Raw genomic sequence first — 19,314 nt, forward strand, 5'->3', positions numbered from 1 at the left:
TATCATGTGACCGGCCTGATTTTTCTGGACGTTTTTGGCATGGAATTATCTATTAATATGTCTACGCTCGTCGTTGTCCGTCATTAATGACTATAAACAGGGAGAGGACGAAGTGAAGTCATCTCTGTACTACTCCATACACAGAATTGCCCGAAGTATGTTGCACAAGGAAAGAAATGAATTGACCGAATACTAGGTAGGCTCGGGCTCACTGCCTCGGAGGACCAGTCTGCAAAGCTGCCAGGTTGCATGGTGTAACCATCCTTGGACTGGTTTTCGTGGTTTATTGATTCCGAAATGGCCGGTTTACGGAAGGAGTCATGAGGACCTAGGTATGCTTCAGGCAAACCTAGCTCGGTCAGACGCGAGAAAATGTTTGCTTTGGGCGGGGTGGTCTTGGTCAGGTCTAAGGCAGGGCAGAGAGAGACATTGAAAAATCTATTTCTCACAAGCTACACTCTGTTCTTGCGTGGGCTTCATGCATTTCATGCGAATGTCAAAGAACATGTAATTTTCAACAACAACTCAAAGAGGCTCACATGTGGATCGTATCATGAACAATAATCATTCAAGCCTTGGTGACACGATGCGGGGTGCTTCAGCAGGACCAGAAAGCCACGAAAAAGGAGCCTATGCTTTACCGGCATCCATCACTGGTTGACTTGATGATTTAGGGTCAGACTTTGATTCGGTTGATCCCTCAATTGCACGTCGTGGCTCATCGTCTTCATCCTCATCGTCACTGGACAGGCTGTCATTCCTGCGGCCCTGGCGACGATCCTCTTCTCTGCGTTTACGCCGTTCTTTCAGGTATTCCTGGTAACGGGCATCTATTGACTCGCGGTTAGTTGGAGTTGCCTCAACTCTAGGATCTTGTCGACCAGCAAGCAACACATACCTCGGATCTCCTGCGTCTTGACGGCGTACCCCTGGATCTCCTCCTTGGTCAACACACGCAGGACAATGACATAATCAGGCCGTTCCTCGTAACGTTCGTTTCCAGCTTCAAGAGCGGCCGGATTTACCAGTCGTCGATCGATCTTGGTCCATCGCGCTCCGGGAGGGATTCCCTTCTTATGGGCGTCTTTCAGGGGTGCTACTCCCTCCCTGACAGGATTGGGCTCCTCGGGGAATTTGGCTCGAGGAGGCTTCAATATGCCCTTTGGAGGGGCATCCGGTTCTTTGCTTTTCTTCAAATCCTCCTGGCTGCTGCCCGATTCGCGTGAGCTCGTCTCATTTTTCAATGAACCATTCCCCCCACGATGCAGCGAGCGTGAGCTCCGGCGCCTATGTGTCCTCTCGACCGTCAAATGCCGCGATCCTGGGTCTTTGCTTCCACCAGAAGATGAGTCGGAACCGCCGGGTTGCCGTCGAGCTGAAGGTTCGCGTCGGTAGTTCTTGAGATCCTCGTCGGACGTGTATCCTTCAGAATCGCTCTCACTTCTCCGTCTTGATGGTCTGTGCGACCGACGGCGGCGCCTGTGGTGTTCCTGTTCAGGATGATCATAATCACGAGAGCGATGGCGGTCGGTTCTAGGGGTAAGAGCGTAGTCAAAGTCATCAGAATAACCAGTGGCCAGAACCGCGGTTCCCAGCCCCGTTCCTGTTAATGGTGCCGTAGAGTCTGTAGCATTGGCCGACCTCCTAGGGGGTCTTTCATCGTAGGACTGCCGGCTACCCGAATCATCGTCATGCCGCCGACTTTGGTGATGGCGGCGGCCTTCATGATCACTCCTGTAGGAAGAGTAACCATCGTCATAGTCCTGATGCAAGGAGACGGGTCTTCGCTGCCATGACATTCTCCTGGGTTCCGCCGGGTCGACGTCGCTCCCGACGGACCCATGAACCGACGATCGGGACCGCGCATCGCGATCAAGCTTGTCGAAACCTCTCTGCGAGGGAGGAGGTCCCAAGGCTCGCGGTTCCTTCTTTGGGAGCAGCTGTTGGTCCTCGATCCCTGTCATGCTCAAAGGCCTCTCCTTGCGGTATGGACCCCGACCGTATTTCAACCTGGCGACCGAATCCTTTTCAAACTGCTCCCGAGGGTTGGTGTAAGAGTAAGCATCGTAGTCATCAATGTCTTCTCCCTTGCGGAAGCCTCCAGGCGCTGGATAGCGCGATCGGTGACCGTGGTCGTGAACTCGGTAGGCTCCATGGCCCGTTCGAGATCTCGTTCTCCGGGCATGAGGGTCGAGTCGGCCAGTATCACTTGCATAATCCGTAGGATACTGCCGGCTGTGATGCCGACCGTGATGTGATGAGGATGCAGGAACAATATACCGTTCATGACCCGGGAGAGGACTCGGAGACCGGCGATAGCTCGTTGTGACAGGGGAATGTCTGTTCCCGGATGACGGAACATCGAGCCGGACAGGAGCATGGTGGATCTCAGCAGCGGAAGTGGTACTGCTCCGCGGTCTCGGACGGATAGCATACTCGGTCCTCAGCTTGGTGGAGTGACCAGGGTCCCGGTATGTTGTCGAGGAAATCGGCTGAACCTCGAGTCTCGGTTCGTGCGACACACGAGGGTTGTATGGAGTGCTGAAGGGGGTCACTAATGGGAGATCGGAAGGGTAGGCTGGGTATCCCGGATGACCCATGGAGGATTCGTAGTGACCATATGAGGAACTGAGAGGCACTGTTCCGGTCGAGGCACGCATGGGGTCAACCATGCGGTGGCCGCTCGGAGACAAGGGCCGGTAGCGCACTGAAGAGTTCATGACTCTCTCTTTAAAAGGAGTGTTTATCTTTCGATTCGGATGCCACAATCAAGGAAGCCGCAGGTAAGCCGTTGATAATGGGTATCTGAATAAAAGAAGAGCGTGCGACAAATATTTGTTGGTGATGGTGTGGATGAAACCCTCGATCGGGAGCAGGAAGGGGAAAAAAAGGCTGAGGAGCTTGAAAGTAAATGGAATGTGTATGCAGGAAAGGTGGGGAATCGGGCCCGAAGAAGGCCAGGGAAGCTGGTTCGACAATCTTCTAATTGAAAAGGAAATATCTCGGGCACCAGGCCAGAATGGTAAAGCAGGCCGAGACCTGAAGACGATAGACTGGAGCCGGTGATGATGATGTTGATGATGATGATGGAGGCGGCGGCGGAGGGGCAAAAAGCAAAAAATAGGAATGGATCACGGAAAAGGTCAAAAGGCAAGTAGCTGGACAGTTAGACTCAAGGCTAGAGAGGCTGTGTGGGGATTCGGGGAATCGTTGGGCAAGCACTAAGTATGCACTAGGTACTATGCACTAAGGAAGTATGCAAGCAAGGGAGATTCTCGCCTGAAGGAAGGAGGAATGTAGCTGTCTATTTGTATGTGCAGACGAAAACGCTTGAAGGCGAAGCAAATGAAGAGGAAATCCGAGGACTGTGAATGATAGCATCGAAAGTACCCCTCCATGTATGAAGATGAAGAGAGTCGATGGCACCAACTTGATACAATGTTGTCTGTATGGAGCAGTTTAGACGATTACTGTTTCAACTCTCAGTATCTCCATTATTTCATAGTAGCAGTGCCATGAGAAGTACTCCGTAGTGCATCCATAACTATCCATCTAGGTGCTATCTACGAGATGTATCTACTCGGTACTGCTATGGAAGATGAATTATTAATTATCTTTTGCAAGGGTGTGGCGCAAAAGGTGGGGATATCTTCACTAGATTCTGCTCCTCATCTTCATCCAATAAGAGGAAGCAACTCTGGATGTGGATGATGTTAGGTATCTATCCAATGACTATCTGATGGTCAAGAGGTTGTATGCCCAATGTTTTCATATATCTAGATACCTAGTAGTAGAATCTCTGTGGCTACTAGTGCTCTTATGCTACCATGGATGCTCTCCCGCTGGAAATCTGGAGGCGGATGTGTGTCTTCTTCCATGGATCATTTGGTACACAGATACCTGAGGCACCAGATATCTCGGCTACAGTCTACTACGTATCTACACCACTTACCTTCCTTACCTTTGGTTCTCCGCAACTCAATTCCTCCCACTCGACCATTCAAATCAACGACGATACTATCTGAAGATTGTCGTCATATTATTACCCCCTCTTTCTCTTTGATACGACCTGACTGACCCTTGCTGAGTCTACTGTAATTTCATTCAGCCTGCGAAGGAGTCTCTGATGCTCCACTGTCCTCCACTTGTAATACGCGCCAGCTTCAATACTGCTTGATTCTATGGAGTACTCCATAAGCCATTCAAAACCACTACCTCTAGCCTCCAGGGTTATCTTGGAGGATTGGTAATGGTCTCCCGGTGAGAGTTTCTGGATGCAACCTTCTAGAGTTCACGTTTTCAAGAGAAGGCAAATTCCCACCCAATTGCCCTGGCGAATTACCCAGTAAGTGTCTGCTAAAGCACTAGTTACTGTATCCACCCGCGAGCCCTCAAATTGGGCACACGATGATGACCTCATCCGATCCGACGGTTTCACCCTTTCTCCCGTCCATCCTCCCTTCTAGAAAACCATAACCCAACGACCTCACACTACATTGGCTACAATCGCAACCGAGGTCACAAAAGTGGAGAATATTCCTTACAGAACACAGGCTAGGCAGTCAAGCTACTGATGTTTTGCTTTTGACGAGACGACGACAAGTCTACGGTCCACCAGATGGATGCAGAGCCAAGCCCTGGGGCAACTGGGCGCTTTTGTGGCTTTGCCCCATTGCTGATTCCCTTCGTCAGTCAATCAGAACGCTTCAAAGTTAGCAGCTTCATTCTTTTCCCGTCACTGCCATAATGGCCATCGGCTGATAGATGGATACTAATCGGATCACCAGACCCCTTGAAACTGACGATCAATCATCGATTACGGCTGTTACTCATGTCTGACCGTGGCGATCGGTAGCCCCATACGAGAATACACATTCTCCGCTCCATCGATTTAGCCAATCTGTCCAACTTTTCATTGGACGGTAAGAGGAGCAAATGATGAGGCATTTTTTTTTGGCTCTTCAGTATCACTGTAATGACCAAGTCTCAAGAACTGCGGACCGACCCGGTTTCATTGTTTTTTTGATCGTTTCGCCAGGAAGTGTCAAACGAGTCGGTGTTTTGTTGCGGCCGTGATCCTCCTCAATTATGAGCTTCACTGGCGCCCTAGTGGACCACAGGAGACTTGGAAAATGAAATCTCCTTGGAGGATCTGTGACCTCAATCTCAATGCACTGGCAAAAAAGATCCTACAGCTCCGGATGTTCTTCCGCGTGCCGCGAAACCACTGGTCTCGTTTCTGTTGCCCAGGTCATCCTCCTTCCACATCTTGCCGAGCACCGTCACTGGTAAGTGGCTATTCATGCCGCTTGCGCGCTTCAAGAGTCACACTCGACCTGGTACATCAGAGTTGCGAGGGTATGTTCGAAGTATTCAACCTTTACCGTACAGGACCACTCACTTTAAGCAACTTCACCTGCTGTCGCTGAACCGTTTAAAGATCCATATGATCGATCGCGGTCTCCAACATGAGCCTGTGCTTAGCCACAATGCCCTCCCAAGGGCACCCATAACAGGGCACGATCCTTCTGCTCTGTATGAACTCTCCATGGACCATTCGATATTATACGTCGAAGGCACCGCCTCCTGGTGCCTGATTTGCCCTTATCCAAGCTGTGACCTTATTCAAGCCACCATCCGCCCCTTCGGAGCGTACTCAATGTGACATGGTGCAATAGCTACTTTGTGCCATGTCTTTGATGAACAGTCTGCAACAGGACAGTAATGTCTGAATTATCAGCCCATGAGTTGCTCTCACTCCCATTGAGCATGCGTTGCCTGGCCACAGGCTCAAGCCACAGCCGGTGACACATCAGAAGCTGCTTCATTCACTTCTTTGCCCTACCTTGCGGATCGCTTCACCGATGCAGGAATTTGTGGCTCATTGCTTTCGGCCCGATTGTTGTCCCTCAAGGCAATCAAGATCGCCTTCATGGACGAGCCTTCAGCCTGCATGAAGTGCATATATAATTGAGATCATGGTAGGTAGAGCCCTTCACTTTCACTGTTCGTTTCCGTGCTTCATCGTGACCGCGGTCGAATCTCCCGATACCAGCGCATGCTCCCTCTACGAGACCTAAACTTGCTACGCCCTTATCAAACCTTGACTCGTGTACACCACCACTCCAAGGTCCCTAGCTAGTTAGAAAATGTCTTATCCACTTCGTTCTCCACTCCTCGCTGTCGCTTTCCCCTCCCACACCCATTGCCCAGAATCTGCAAACTACACAACCCCTCTACATCCCGCCCGACGAACCTCAAGATCATCGTTGCGAATCCTACAACGACGCAGCTACAATCACACCTCTGGCCGGATACCAACCCCTCAACCCAGATCCCAGTATGCACATGCGCCCAAATTCCTCTCAACGCACCAGTTTGCCCGACCCCCCATGACCGGCTGGTGGGTTTGCTGCGTCTGCGGCGGAGACAATAATCCCGACCTAAGCTCGGGCCGATGCACCCTCTGCGGCCATATTCTGTGCTCCGGCTGCCGTCTGTATTGAGCCGCTTGGGGTAATTGGCATATTGACTCATGACGGGACTTTGTCTCTGCGCGTGTATCGAGATAACCTCTGTCTTATCTGTTTTGCGCCTGCTCGATGTATTACTAGCTTGTTGACTGCTTTTACTTCTTTATTCGGCGAGTATCTTCGGCTGTAGACCTTTTCTGTGCCTAAATTCAGTGGCGTTGTTGCTTCCTTGTCGCTCTTTGTGCCTTGTTTACCTTTTTTTTATTTGAGGTCACGGACAGATAGCCTTTGTGGGCCAATTTTTTGAACAAGATTGATACTCTATAGTGTGCCATGTGATCTTCTCGTGCAAAAGCATCCTGTGACCTAAGTATATTTAGGAACTTGGGACCAAAGCTGTATCGATACAGGAGCCACAGGAAGGTCAGGCATCCCCATTCGGGTCGAGGACAAAAGTGATAATTAATTAGTTCAATTACGCCGTCTATGCTTTCCTCGTCTTTGTCCATGGTGTGGTATCTCCTCGGCACCCGCAGGGTCCGCCGACTCGGACTCTGTGGGAGTTTCTAACCCAGCCTCTTTCTTCAACCTTGTCACAACGGGCCCGAGGGCAAAGGCGCTCTCGTGACTACTGTGGTCCGCACAAGGACTTTGCTTGATAGGGAGAAGCCACTCGAGCAAAGAAAATCCCATTACTTGCTGCAGATTCTTCAGCGGACTTCCAAGGTCAAATGGATTTTCTCCCGGTAGGGTCTGTAGGATCGCGAACACATGCTGTTCTCCGACTGGAAATTCCCGCGCGACTTCTGTCTCAGCCGGAGGAACAGGCGGGAGAGGGTATGTGATTGTACGGAAGGTTGGTGCCCAGCGTTTGCTGAGGATGTGCCTCGGCACGCGTATTGCCAAGGTCCACACTACCGAGCGGCGGTTGAGGTTCTCGATCGTTGTCAGGTTATAGGCGGCAAGTTGCACAGAACTTATGGTCATTCCAAAGGCGAAAAACCCAAAAAGAGAACTCCTATTGTCTGGTAAGGGTGGATCTACATGTCGTAGTGAGGTAATGTACTCACAATGCGAGACAGACAATCCAATGAGCATTGGTTCTTCCGGCCTGTTAATGATGATGCATTAATTGCGAATCCTTCTAGGTCAGCCAGATCATGCACTTACCTCCCGCCTGAGCTCGGCCGTATATATCGCAAAGACGATTAGAACAAATATGCAGTAGAACATCGTATATACGATGAACTGGATAAAAAACTTGAACGAAGTCTCCGAGACTACGCCGCCAACCCTTCGGAGCAGGTTAGTCTCCTTGCAAGTGCAAAAGCCCGCGGTGTATTCTGACATACCACGGGCAAAAATGATCCATCTTGCGGACACATCGGTCAACCTCCCGACAGTGGTGCGCTCTGTCAGTCTTGAACTGACAGCACGTGGAGCAATACACCGGCCTCCCATCCGGCTGACATACAAAGACATCTTTGGTGTAGAAGCTCTCCAATCCTTCTGCATCCAGAGGGTATGCCTTTGCTCCCGCATTGTACTCAAGTCCTCGTTCAACGTCGCCTTTGTCAGATCTATCAGTTTTCTCCGTCGTTTTGGACCGATGATGTCCGCTCTTCCTCCTACGATGTCTTCGATGACGGTGCTTTGACCCCTCACTGTCGGTCTGATTCTGAGAACATGCCGTACCCCGCGGCAGATAACCAGGGTTCAAGACAACGTTATACAGAAGTCGGAGATACGTGACCAACACAGGAATCAGCAGGACGTAATAAACGGCAAGAATAGCGGCGCCAGCGCCGCTCCGAGGCCTTCGATTATAACGGTGGGCAGGATGTATGAGATAGTCGACTGTTATTCAGATTCATATTAGACTGGATTGAGGCTGGTATAATTAGGATAGAGGATGCTGACCGCATAATGGTTTCGTGATAGCATAACTGGCATAACCAAACACACCGATCAAGATGGGAGGTATGATTCTGGCAACGGCGAGATTAACGCGCTTATCCGCGGCACGAGGTGCCATTTGAAACTAATTCCAGAATGTTTTGCGATCGCCTGTGCATTGAGGAATGGTGATAAGATAGGAAGACTTGGTAGAGTTTTTTGCCAGAGGCACCGGTATCAATCATAAATTGAATCAACTCTCATAAACACAGGCTACTAGCCCGCTCGAGAACAGTGCATAAGTCCTAATTAATATTATCTTGTTATGTATGCACTGGATTGGATGAAAGAAAAGGTCAAGATTTGGATTACGATGATGTTGAAGCAGCCTCAGGAACATAATAATGATCACCAAGTGCAAACATCATAAACAAAAGACATGACGTAGTCATGTGCTTCCTTCATGTACACAAAGGCCGGACTGTGCAGTCAGTACTAAGATTTCAGTCTCAAGTACCTTTATTATGCGACACTTAATTCTATGGTTTTATTGCGATATTGTGGCTTGAGAATACAGAGTCCCGGGTCTACCGTGATCGACCATATCTGCCCACGTTCCACATCCACTTGATGAACCTGCCCTCACAGCACCTTCAGCGGAACGGGTCGATGTTTAGCGAGCATTCCAGTTACAGGCATGAATTTTTCTGCCTGTACTTGCAGGTCATCTCTGTATACGAGCATCGTCACTCTCATGATAAAGGTAAACATCGACTTCCATAGCCTCCGGTTAACCCAGATGGGCTATTAGACTAAGATGTCAATCGTAAACAACTTTCACTAATCCAAAATGAAAGTGAGAGCATAATCAGTTGGGACATAGTTACAGATTACTCGAGCGATGGCCGACAAGGAATTCGTGAAACCTGGCTGTATTGGGAATACCTTCAGGAACCGGAACTGGGGCGAAATGTCTCAATCAAATGCATTTGACCTAAGCCAAGTAGATGCAGCGTAGCAGTCCGAAACCATGCTGCTAATAATAATAATAACGAAGACAAAGAATGGAACGGGAGAGATGATGTGAGGGCGGGGACAGTATAACCATCACCATCTATTTTTAATGATCGTTGGCAATGAATCATCCTCCCTCACTCTGCTCCCTAGTCATCTTCCACGTTGAACAGATAGAATATAGATTATTCAACGTCATCAGAGACGGATCTTGTAAGACGCGAAAAGTGATGACTGAATGGTCAAATGACAGCTTAGGCAGCAGGAGCACGTGGAATGCAGCCTTGTTTGTGCTTACTGCTGAGAGGGCCGAAAAGGAATTGACCGACAAATGCTACAGGGAAAACGGCTTTCCGAGTACATTTGGTGAGCAAAACTAACGGTCAGCGCCAATGTGAAAGCGCCTTAGGAACTATGACTGCTTTTTTTTTTTTTCATGACGATTTCCGCGACGAATCATGCAAGGACGAATGCACGAAGGAGCCTCGTGCTGTAGGTAACCAGGCATCAGGGGGATCGTTGCCTGAATCCGCTGGAACTAACGTGCTGAGAGTGGAGTCGTTCTCGAGAGCCGCTGCCAGTTAGTACGTCCTTTCGGCAGGCAACACACGCGGAGTACAAACGGATGACTATCCTAAGAGTCAAGGAAAAGAAAAACAGAAACGCAAATGGGCCAAGAAGAATGCAGACTAAATCCCAAGATTGTTCAATGCTTGAGATGAAAAGGGCGGAAATCAGAGGGCATTCGGGCAAAGCGACATGTCCAAGCCACTGCTGATTCCGCCTTTTCCATCATAGACAGTGGACCCTCACGGAGGGCCTGAGTCAACGCGAGTGCTTATTCTAGCGGTCATTCTACTCAGATATTCTCAAATTGATTCAGAGATGACTTCAATGTCATTCTCGAGATGGCATCTAGGCACTGATGGACCCATTATTCACCCCGCCAAGCCACATTCGATCTACTGCCATCCAGGATGCTAATGGCCCCCGTCTCTAACTTCTCTTAGCAAGCAGGCTCAACTAAGCTATTCTGCTAGCTTGCTTGCCTGATGATATGCCTGAGGATGAAGGTTGATTCGCTGCAAACCTGGGGCGCATTTTGGATGTCCGGGGCTTTTGCCTGGGAGAAGCCACACTTGTGCCCTTGTGAGCTGCCTTGCTCATTGTTTGACGTGATTCATGTTTTTCTCATCATGTCATTCTTTGTTTTTTATATTTAAACATGCTCCGATCCCTCATGATGGTCACTCTTTCATTCTTCATCATTCCATACAACAAGCATCCTCTATATAACACTGTCTTCAAGACTCTCAAAACTACTATTCGTCTCCTCCATCGCCAAAATCATTCGCTCAATCGTCTCTTCCATCCCAATCATGCCTGGCTCCTGGTTTACCGAGGACATGAACAAGAACCTGAGCATCAACATCAACGACTCCCTCCACGGCTGCCACGACATATCTTCCTACCACGCTGTTACTGTCTCCAACAGAAGGCATCTACACATGAATCGTCAAGCCAGCCTACACGGCCCATCAATGTCTTACGAGGATCTCCCGGAGACCTACTTCGCCGGCCGCTCGGGTCGAGCGACAAACATGAACAATGTCTACAGCCAGACGTACATGTACATCTGCTGCCATTGCGGCGACGGGCCGAAAGTATACAATGTCCAGCCGAGATGCACAGAATGCAACCACATCGTGTGCTCCAGTTGCAAGCCTGTCAAGTAGTATCTTTTCTAAAGCACAACACCTAGGTAAGAACTTCTGCCGCTGTACTGATACTGAGGAGCCGAAGCTGACAAGTTGTGCTTACAGAAATTCAGGATGGCTGCGCCTGCCTGCTGTATATTGTATTTGGATTTGTTCTCAGTTTGGTTGTCATTGTGAGCGAAGCACTATTATGGATACATCATGAAACATGAAACATGAAACGAACATGGGCATAGGAGTTTACGGTTAGTTTTGGGAAGGTTTGCATACTTGAACTGGATAGACCTGGAATGTCTTTTGGATGCAGCGCTATGTTGATGATTGTACCACTTTTTGATGCAAGAGCAGCGGGCTACAATGAGCTGAGCTGGTCTCAGCTCATAGTAGCCCTGACGGCAGTGGGGTTGTCATTTAATTTACTGTTTTTGATACTGTTTATGACTGCAGTTTGATGCTTGACTGAGTTTGAGATCTGTGTTAATCAATTTGCTCCCTGCCGCGCTGTGACTCCAAGATCTGTAGTCCATGTCTTAGTTGAATGCTGATTGGCATGGACCAGGGAGCCTTGTTGCCCGGGGTTGCCTAACTGGAGATCGCGTGCCATATTCCGTTCTCAAAGTATACTTTGTCCAGAAAATCTGGGACTGGCCACATGGAACCAGAATTCATTATTGGAATTCAGAGGAATATTCGTTCTCACTCTAGGATCAGGAACAAATTCTAAGACCTTTATTTTTTATTCATTTTTCTTTTGATATCTGCTGTCTACTCCATAAAGCACGACGCTAACCGTTGATGTATACACATGGAGGTCAGCCATTTCATCATTAGTCGAAAACTGGATAAACCTCGACAAGGTGACTATTGTGGCACATTACTAGTTACTAGTTAGTTAGTACTACTGACTAGTCTCAGTTATCAAAATATTAGTTAACTAGTCAATCTTAGTATTATTATTAATCACAATTTCGAGCCGCAGTCGATCACAGCAAGGATGACATGCATCATCCCCTCCATGGATTCCACCGCCCTTTCTGTCGGGATCTATATGCAGTCAACCCTATTCCCTGCACAAAATAGCGGTCTCTATCTTACGACTTGCTTCTTCAGCTTAGAAATTCAAATTCAGCTCTGCACCGTACTTCACACTTAAGTAATTCCGACTCGGTGACAAATACGAGGGCAGGCTGTGTTGCGCCCGGACTTGTTCGATGCAAGTGCCAGAGTCGCGGTCAGGCATTCAAGGTTTACCCGAATCTGCCTTGAGCTAATCCTTTTCCTGTTTATGAATTCAATTCTTGAAGTGGTTTTAGATCCACTGTGTTCCCAATTATCAATCCTGCAGCCTCCACTATTAGAGGAATTGTTTCAGCTCTGAACCACAATGATGAAACAGCCTCTGCCTTAAGGCTACGGAGCCTGTCCCAAGGATTTCCACGATCCACATGCAAATGGCATTCTATTCCATACATATCCCAACTATCAGCCCGTACATGAGTAATCACCAGCACCCGGACATACTCCGTGCCAGTAGCCACATGGTATTCCCGACCCCCAAGCCAAGATCTATCTACTCCGTACCCTGGAGAACAAAGACTTGTAATCCGCCCCCAATTCTATTGCATGATTCGGAGGAAGCTATTCTAATCTGAACCTTCAGCATCATAAATAGATATCTGGTCTTGCGCCATTACACGAGAATCCTATTCTGGGTTGCCGCTATCCTCCGAAATGGGGTCCAAAATAAGCGCTGAAGATGACAGCCCCCAACCCTAAAAAATGACGTTTGGCGCCGTTGGATAAACTAAGTGATCCTTCAACTGTCTCCTATATTTGATTCTTCATTACGTGAGATGGTTAAATTAAACGCCATTCATTCAGCGTGATATGGCGCTGAAGAAGTGAGAGCCATACTTTAGTCATACTGCTGACTATTAATAATTTAATATATCCTCCTGCACCACGTGGCAGCGTACCCAGATAATGAACACAACATATAGGTTATTGTTACAAAGTACCTACTAAATTAAGAAAATGCCGCATAAAAATATTATCATTCCATCAATTGATCTTTCAAAGACCAGGTCCTAACCTACCAACCTATCTTCATGCCCAAACAGAGTAAGAACGTCGGGGTCCCAATGCAGAAGCAAACCAAGGCAATCAGATGACTCAGAATCTGCGATATACAATGCATGAATGATCCTGACGCTCTCAACTATGACTCAATATCCCAGGATAGGTTATACTCGCCCACAAAGTACAAGGGTTTCTATTCAGTTTAGTCTACAATTGGTGTTCAGTAGCTGAATTGCACAGCCCTAAGTATGGAAGATAAGGGGATCGAATGATCGGGATATAATTTGGCTGTTCAAGTGCTGAGTGGGCCGTACACGAGCCAAGAATATTTATTCGTGATGACATTCAGAGTCTACTAGCGACACTGTGGTATTGATACTTCATCGTCTATCAGACAAGCTCGTCTCTCTCCGTTTATGCAAATGCCCGTCTGCGCCTTGTTGTGCCCGATAGACGCTATCCGCCGGCCTTCACTCTTGGTCGGGATACGGGCGTAGGTGGACACTTTTGGAAAAATGGATTGGATACCAAGATGTACGATTATACTCTGATTCGAAAGGAGAATGAATGATTTGATAATTCACTATCACTATGTATCTCTTACCACCCAATAGTGGCAGCTGTACAGTTTCCATTCCCCGTCGAGTAGGGAAAGCAATCTGGGACTCGCTGATCAGTCCGCACCATTGCAGTCTCAATAGTTGATATGGATATTATCCTCATGGCCCGCAGACACTCTGGATCCGCGGCCTAGTGATGGTCGAAGTGGAGGGCGAACTGCTTACGCCCCGCTGCTAGAGAAATATGGTTGAGAAATCCTACCAAAACTCCATGCTGCTCTTGTGTATACCAATAAGCACAGATCAACAGGGTAAGAATGAGAACACCCTGTTATGGATGAGACGGCAACACCAAGGAGTCCATCCATCTTAAAAGCAGAGTTATAGAAGGTTAAGTGGTGCGTATGCATTAGACATATGGACGGAGAAAATCTCTGATGACAAACAGAGCGAGCGAGGGTCGGGTATCAGAAAGTCGTACGAGGAGATTTTGTTTATGGCGTCAAGAGGCGAAGAATAATTTTTCAGGATGGTTTCACTTGCATTCAGAAGTGTCACGGCTCACCTTGGTAGAGGAAAAGCTTCTTCCATCAGACGAACACGTACCATGATCCTGCTACAAGGGCAAGACACGGGATGGATCTTGGAGGAAGCGTCTACGGTATGCAGCAATTTCCGTGGCCACGGTATTGAAATCTTTCACCTTGTCGCGCCGCATTTCATTGATGATTTGTTTCAGCCCGGCGATATATTGGTCCTTCTCTTCAGGCGTTTTGCCCTCTCGAAGGGATCCCATCTGGACAAGGATCTTGTCATCTGTCGAAATCAACATCACTGTGTGTCAGCATCTCCTCACCGCATTTGAAACAAACTGACAATGTCTTAGAGCTGTGTTCGGGAACTGCAGAAAATATGAAAGAACGGAAGGAGTGAAAAATCAGGATGGGAAACGAAACGCAATCAGGAAAGGAAGAACCGGGGACGATGGGGAAGATTGGGGGCCAGGCCATGAATCGGATTATGACATGAGGAATGCTGCAATGCTTCTGTCTAAATATGTCGACGCACCGCTAAGAGTCATGTCACGAAAATGCTGGAGGTCGCATGACCGGTCATTGCAGACACCGCCAGTAGCCTCGTAGGGACAGAGATATTTTTCGGAATCGATGTTATGACTATATGTTAGGGATCGAAAGCCGCCCGAGACATTTTCAGTGAATCTAGGGTGGTAGCGGTAAGCCTTGAACCATCTCAATGGGCTAATGTAGGGTGTGAATCTGGGAGCTTTCTCCTGGGGTCCATTCTACAAAGCCGTCAGCAGTGCTCCTCCCCGAATAAGAGATAGTCCGCACATTCGAGAGCCCATGCGGGGAGCTGGCTTCTGGTTGAACTTCCAGTTCCTGAACCTTTCCCATTAGCGGCATATCAGCTCCTTCGACCCGAGAAACCTCTGCAGATTTTACGGAAGCAAGAGAAACGGGGCTGAAAGGAGGAGTATAGACGGAATCGGCAGGGCTGCTATCCGCTTCGGGCTCTGGTGGCTCGTATGCGTCGGAGATGGAAGATCCGCGAGAAACTTGCTTTTCGAGTTCTTGAACTTCATCCGCATTGGGGGGTAATACATCCCCTGTATTCCCTGCATCAGGAGCATGCGGAGTCCGCTGCCGTTCCGGAAGAGTCTGGTCAGGAGTTATCTCGTCCTCCACAGTCTTCCGATCTGTGGCTGGGATGCCGCTCAAAGCTTCATGCACACTAGGTTCCGGCGTGGGTGTTTCGCATTCCATGGGCTCTTCGCTATCAGCTTCCACAGAGTCTTCACTGGAATCAGCGGACTCATCCATCGCGGAGCCTAGAGATTCTGATGGGGAAGAAGAGGCTGCATCGCTTGCAGGGTCCACAGCATCGCCAGACTCGTCCGCATCCATAGAAAGATCTGAAATAGCAGCGGGTCCCGCCTCAAATGCTAGACGGGAAACCGGAGAACCTTGGGCCGGACATGCCGCACCTTGACTACGCGCCTCGGCAGCCGGGACGTCTGGCATCGCGGAACCATGCCTTGCCGCAGAGCTTTGACGATCTGTTGAACCTGTAACGAGATTTATGCGTCATGTAAGCTCCAACTTTCACAGCAGTATCCGTCCAAAGTCCGCAATAACAAGAATGCAGGACGGAATCAGGGACAGCAGATTAAACGTACCTGCATCTGATGCTTGGACTTGTTCCTTTGCATCCAACGTACGTTCAGCTATTTCCAGCTCTTCTAGAGTGAGGCCATTCAACTCCAAGTTGAGACTATGCAGCTCCTCTAGAAGTTGTTGTCTCCCTTCCTTCCCCTTGGCAATATCACGGAGGAGGTTTTGTTCTTCTACTTTGACTTCAGCAAGCCGGGCTTCAGACTTTTGAATCTCGGCATCCAGAGCGGGAACACCTGATTCAATTTCCTTCTTACGCAACAATTTAGAGCGCATCTCCTCGAGGTAGTCGGCGTCGTCCTTGAGGGCCGAGATCCGCGCGATTGATTCCGACGAAAGATTCTCGGGGTTATCTGAAATATTTGCCGGAACTGAAAAAATGGCTTCGGTAGCAGCTTCCAAGAGAGCCACTTGAGGAGGTAATTTATGAGCCACAGGCTCCGAGATGACAATGGTAGTTTGATGTCCTTGATCAACTGAAGCTGGGTTGATTGCAGGAGATGAAACCGCTATTTCTGAAGGACGAGGCGATTGTGTGCGACTCGCTGCTAGCTTCGCTTTTTTCCGTTGCTCAAGTTCAGCGATTCGCCGACGCATTGCCTGTATTTCGAGATCCTTCTTCCGGAGGTCTTCTTGATCATGATTTCTGTGACTTTGGGGTGTAGCAGAGGCGGAAATTCCTTGACTTGACGCAGTCGGCCGTTGAGGAAGAAGGTCGGCCAATGAAGGAACTGTTCCGGACAAACCTTCGGGACTTACTGAGCCGCCTTCCAGCGATGTCTTCCCGGCGGGCTCGATCTCCATTTCCTCGTTCTCGTCATCCCCATAAAACTCATCATCACTGATATCAATGATCAGTCTACCCTCTGAAGCGTTGTAATTTACTCCGTTATGGGACCTCTTCGGTGTAAATGAAGGCTCGTCGAAATCAGATGCTCTTGGACGCTTGCGCTGATTGACATGGGGCTGTGGCGTCGAATCAACAACCAAGCCACGAACGCGTGTAACAGACGGCTCTGATGACTCTGTCATGAACAGCCCAGGAATACGCGAGGGAGCAGTGGACTCTGGGTCGGGAGGTCTATCAGGTAATGGATGTTGAATCATCGGGGTGTGGGATGCTTGAGACACTGGGGCGGGACTGCTTCCGTTGCTTTGCGGTATCTCTTCATGACGCAAAGAATCTATTTGCGCTTTTTGCTGACTTCTCACCAAACCCTGCTTCTTGAGCTGCTCGATTCGCTGTCGGGCTAGTTCGGTTTTCGCCTTATTCTTCTCTCTTGTGCGTATGTCCTTGTCTTTAGAAGGGATTTCATGCCCAGAACTCGCAGGCGCGCCTTTCCCAACGAGGGCAGACACCGGGCTTTCAGATGGTTGCGCTTCTTTTGCAGAGTCAGTTTGGGGGGTTGAGGGCGTTCCGGAAGCCTTGGCAGCTTTTGCAGCAAGCATACGCGCAATGACCTCTTTTCTTTCTAACGGTTTGGCAATGGTGCTGGGCTGGGTGGTAGAGGTAGAAACAGGGGCAGGCGTGTCTGCCGCCGCCGCTGCTGCCACTTGGATTTCGGTTTCTCGTTTAGAGTGATCAAAGGTCACAGAGGCAGGTCCATTTTCAACATTGCTGCTCGAACTCGAGTCAAGAACAGCAGCAGCCGGTTTTACTGGCACGTCAACAGGCTTGGTAGGCGGATTGATAGTTGGAGATACACCGTCTAGTTGTGGTGTAGGGACTCTGATTCCAACTTCCTCATAGAGCTGCCTAAGCACAGCCGGGTTGATCCCCTCTCCTACCAGCTCACTGTAACGAATGTTGTGGGGCGCTAAGCGTAGAAGCGCGCCTTGTGCTTGAATTCGAAGCTGTGCCACTGATTTCCTGCTTCCGTGCGATGCTGACACGTCTCTTGTAAGTGCGAAAGGTCTATCTTCGTGGGGTGAAGCGACGGGAGCACCGTTCGACACAAATGGCTCAGGATTGACAGAACCTGGAGGATCATACGCTGCGCAAAATTAGTGAATCCACCTAGCAAACGTGAGCCCAAGCGACATACGTGACTCAGATTCCCTGGCCGATATGTGTGACCCAGTTGAGGATGCCTCGCCTTCTTCGAGGTCCAAGGTGGACGCGTCGCGATTTTTTGTCGCGGGGCTCCTTCTGGATTCCTTGTTACCAGCCACTGTCGTAGTATTGTATGTACCTGTCGCATACCCATTTTGCTGCATCAGAGTTGACGGTCTTGCATCGGCTCGGGTTCCGGACAAGCCTGCGTTCTCTGAGCTCGTCGGCATGGCCACTTCCATATCAGTAAGTTCACCTTCTTCTCGATCATAATCTTTCCGCGTACTCGGTGTTGTGGTGGCTCGAGAGTCAGCACCATTCATGGACATCGAATTTGCTTGCGAACGGAGATCACGCGATGAGGGGCGACTCGGCGCTTGGCTGTTGGCTGCGGGCAACGGCAATGGCGGGTATCTCAACGGAGGCATCTGGATGGGTGGGAACGAATGAGGGTGAAACTGTGACGGCGTGAACGGGCCCATGAAGGGAAAAGGCGGTGGTGGTAGAGGTAATCCCGCTACAGGACCTCCTAAACCAGGAAGATTCGAAGTCATATTGAGGTTGGTCAAGCCGTTATAGTTGAAGGGTTGGTTGCCGTTGTCTTGTGGCTGCTGAGCCGATGAGATATCTTGACTGAAGGGTATATGGGGAGCAAGTGAAGATGGCATGGAAGTCGACGGAAAAATATGCGAGCGAGACCATTGCTGGGTGTGAGGCGGACCGCCTATTGAAGGCGCTGGGGGATGCTGCGGCATGCTTGGGTAAGAAATCAAGTGAGGTAATTCAACACAAGAGGATTCCGGTAAGATTCTGTATTGTACTGTGTAAGTAAGACGCGAGCTGTGTTAGCTTCACGGATTCAGGCGTCGCACATCATATAGTATGCAGCTTTGCATGAGTGTCAGCAGTCGTGGATCGGAGACACTAAATCTAAGAGCAGAAGACTACTCTTTTTCACATTTCAAACCATAAATGACACATGAGAATAGGGCTATGTCTATGGTTATGTCTATTCTCAGACGATCGTGGTGTAAGATATGGGGAGAGAAACGAGGGTCGTCAGAGACGGGAGAAGTGAAGCGCCTTTGCGAGAATTGAGGATCGAGTTTCGTGCCGCGAAAACCACGTGACCAGCGTACAGACATATCGGGACTAGCGCAAGATCTGCTCCGCCGCCTGAGGAACCAGAGCATGACGGATGTAAACAAACAGTGGGCCCCATCACAATGCAGATGTGCAGGTACTTTGGGTTCAAGCTGTGTTCACTCATGCCTTACTGAGTCTCCGTCTGCATCTCTTTGTTCTCAAAGCACACAGTATTTCTTTTGC

At 49.2% G+C, this 19,314-nt stretch overlaps 4 protein-coding genes across 4 annotated transcripts; 1 reads left to right on the plus strand and 3 right to left on the minus strand.

Moving 5' to 3' along the window:
• Nucleotides 1-630: 630 nt before the first annotated feature.
• Nucleotides 631-2,720, minus strand: Aud_006020 (uncharacterized protein; the record flags this gene model as incomplete). The annotated part of the gene is made up of 2 exons (XM_043290929.1): nt 631-830; nt 899-2,720. The coding sequence occupies 2 exons, from the start codon at nt 2,718-2,720 to the stop codon at nt 631-633; spliced, it is 2,022 nt and encodes a 673-aa protein (XP_043146864.1).
• Nucleotides 2,721-6,944: 4,224 nt separating this feature from the next.
• Nucleotides 6,945-8,508, minus strand: Aud_006021 (DHHC family palmitoyltransferase; the record flags this gene model as incomplete). Its single annotated transcript, XM_043290930.1, has 5 exons — nt 6,945-7,491; nt 7,544-7,584; nt 7,644-7,767; nt 7,826-8,330; nt 8,394-8,508. The coding sequence occupies 5 exons, from the start codon at nt 8,506-8,508 to the stop codon at nt 6,945-6,947; spliced, it is 1,332 nt and encodes a 443-aa protein (XP_043146865.1).
• Nucleotides 8,509-10,762: 2,254 nt separating this feature from the next.
• On the plus strand, nt 10,763-11,119 carry Aud_006022 (uncharacterized protein; the record flags this gene model as incomplete). The annotated part of the gene is made up of 1 exon (XM_043290931.1): nt 10,763-11,119. The coding sequence occupies one exon, from the start codon at nt 10,763-10,765 to the stop codon at nt 11,117-11,119; it is 357 nt and encodes a 118-aa protein (XP_043146866.1).
• A 3,237-nt stretch (nt 11,120-14,356) lies between these two features.
• On the minus strand, nt 14,357-18,740 carry Aud_006023 (uncharacterized protein; the record flags this gene model as incomplete). Its single annotated transcript, XM_043290932.1, has 5 exons — nt 14,357-14,556; nt 14,809-15,043; nt 15,093-15,826; nt 15,938-17,926; nt 17,978-18,740. 5 exons carry the CDS (start codon nt 18,738-18,740, stop codon nt 14,357-14,359), a joined length of 3,921 nt encoding a protein of 1,306 aa, XP_043146867.1.
• Between the last annotated feature and the right edge of the window lie 574 nt (nt 18,741-19,314).

Source organism: Aspergillus udagawae, assembly GCF_001078395.1.
Source record: "Aspergillus udagawae IFM 46973 DNA, scaffold_4, whole genome shotgun sequence".
Taxonomy (NCBI): domain Eukaryota; kingdom Fungi; phylum Ascomycota; class Eurotiomycetes; order Eurotiales; family Aspergillaceae; genus Aspergillus; species Aspergillus udagawae.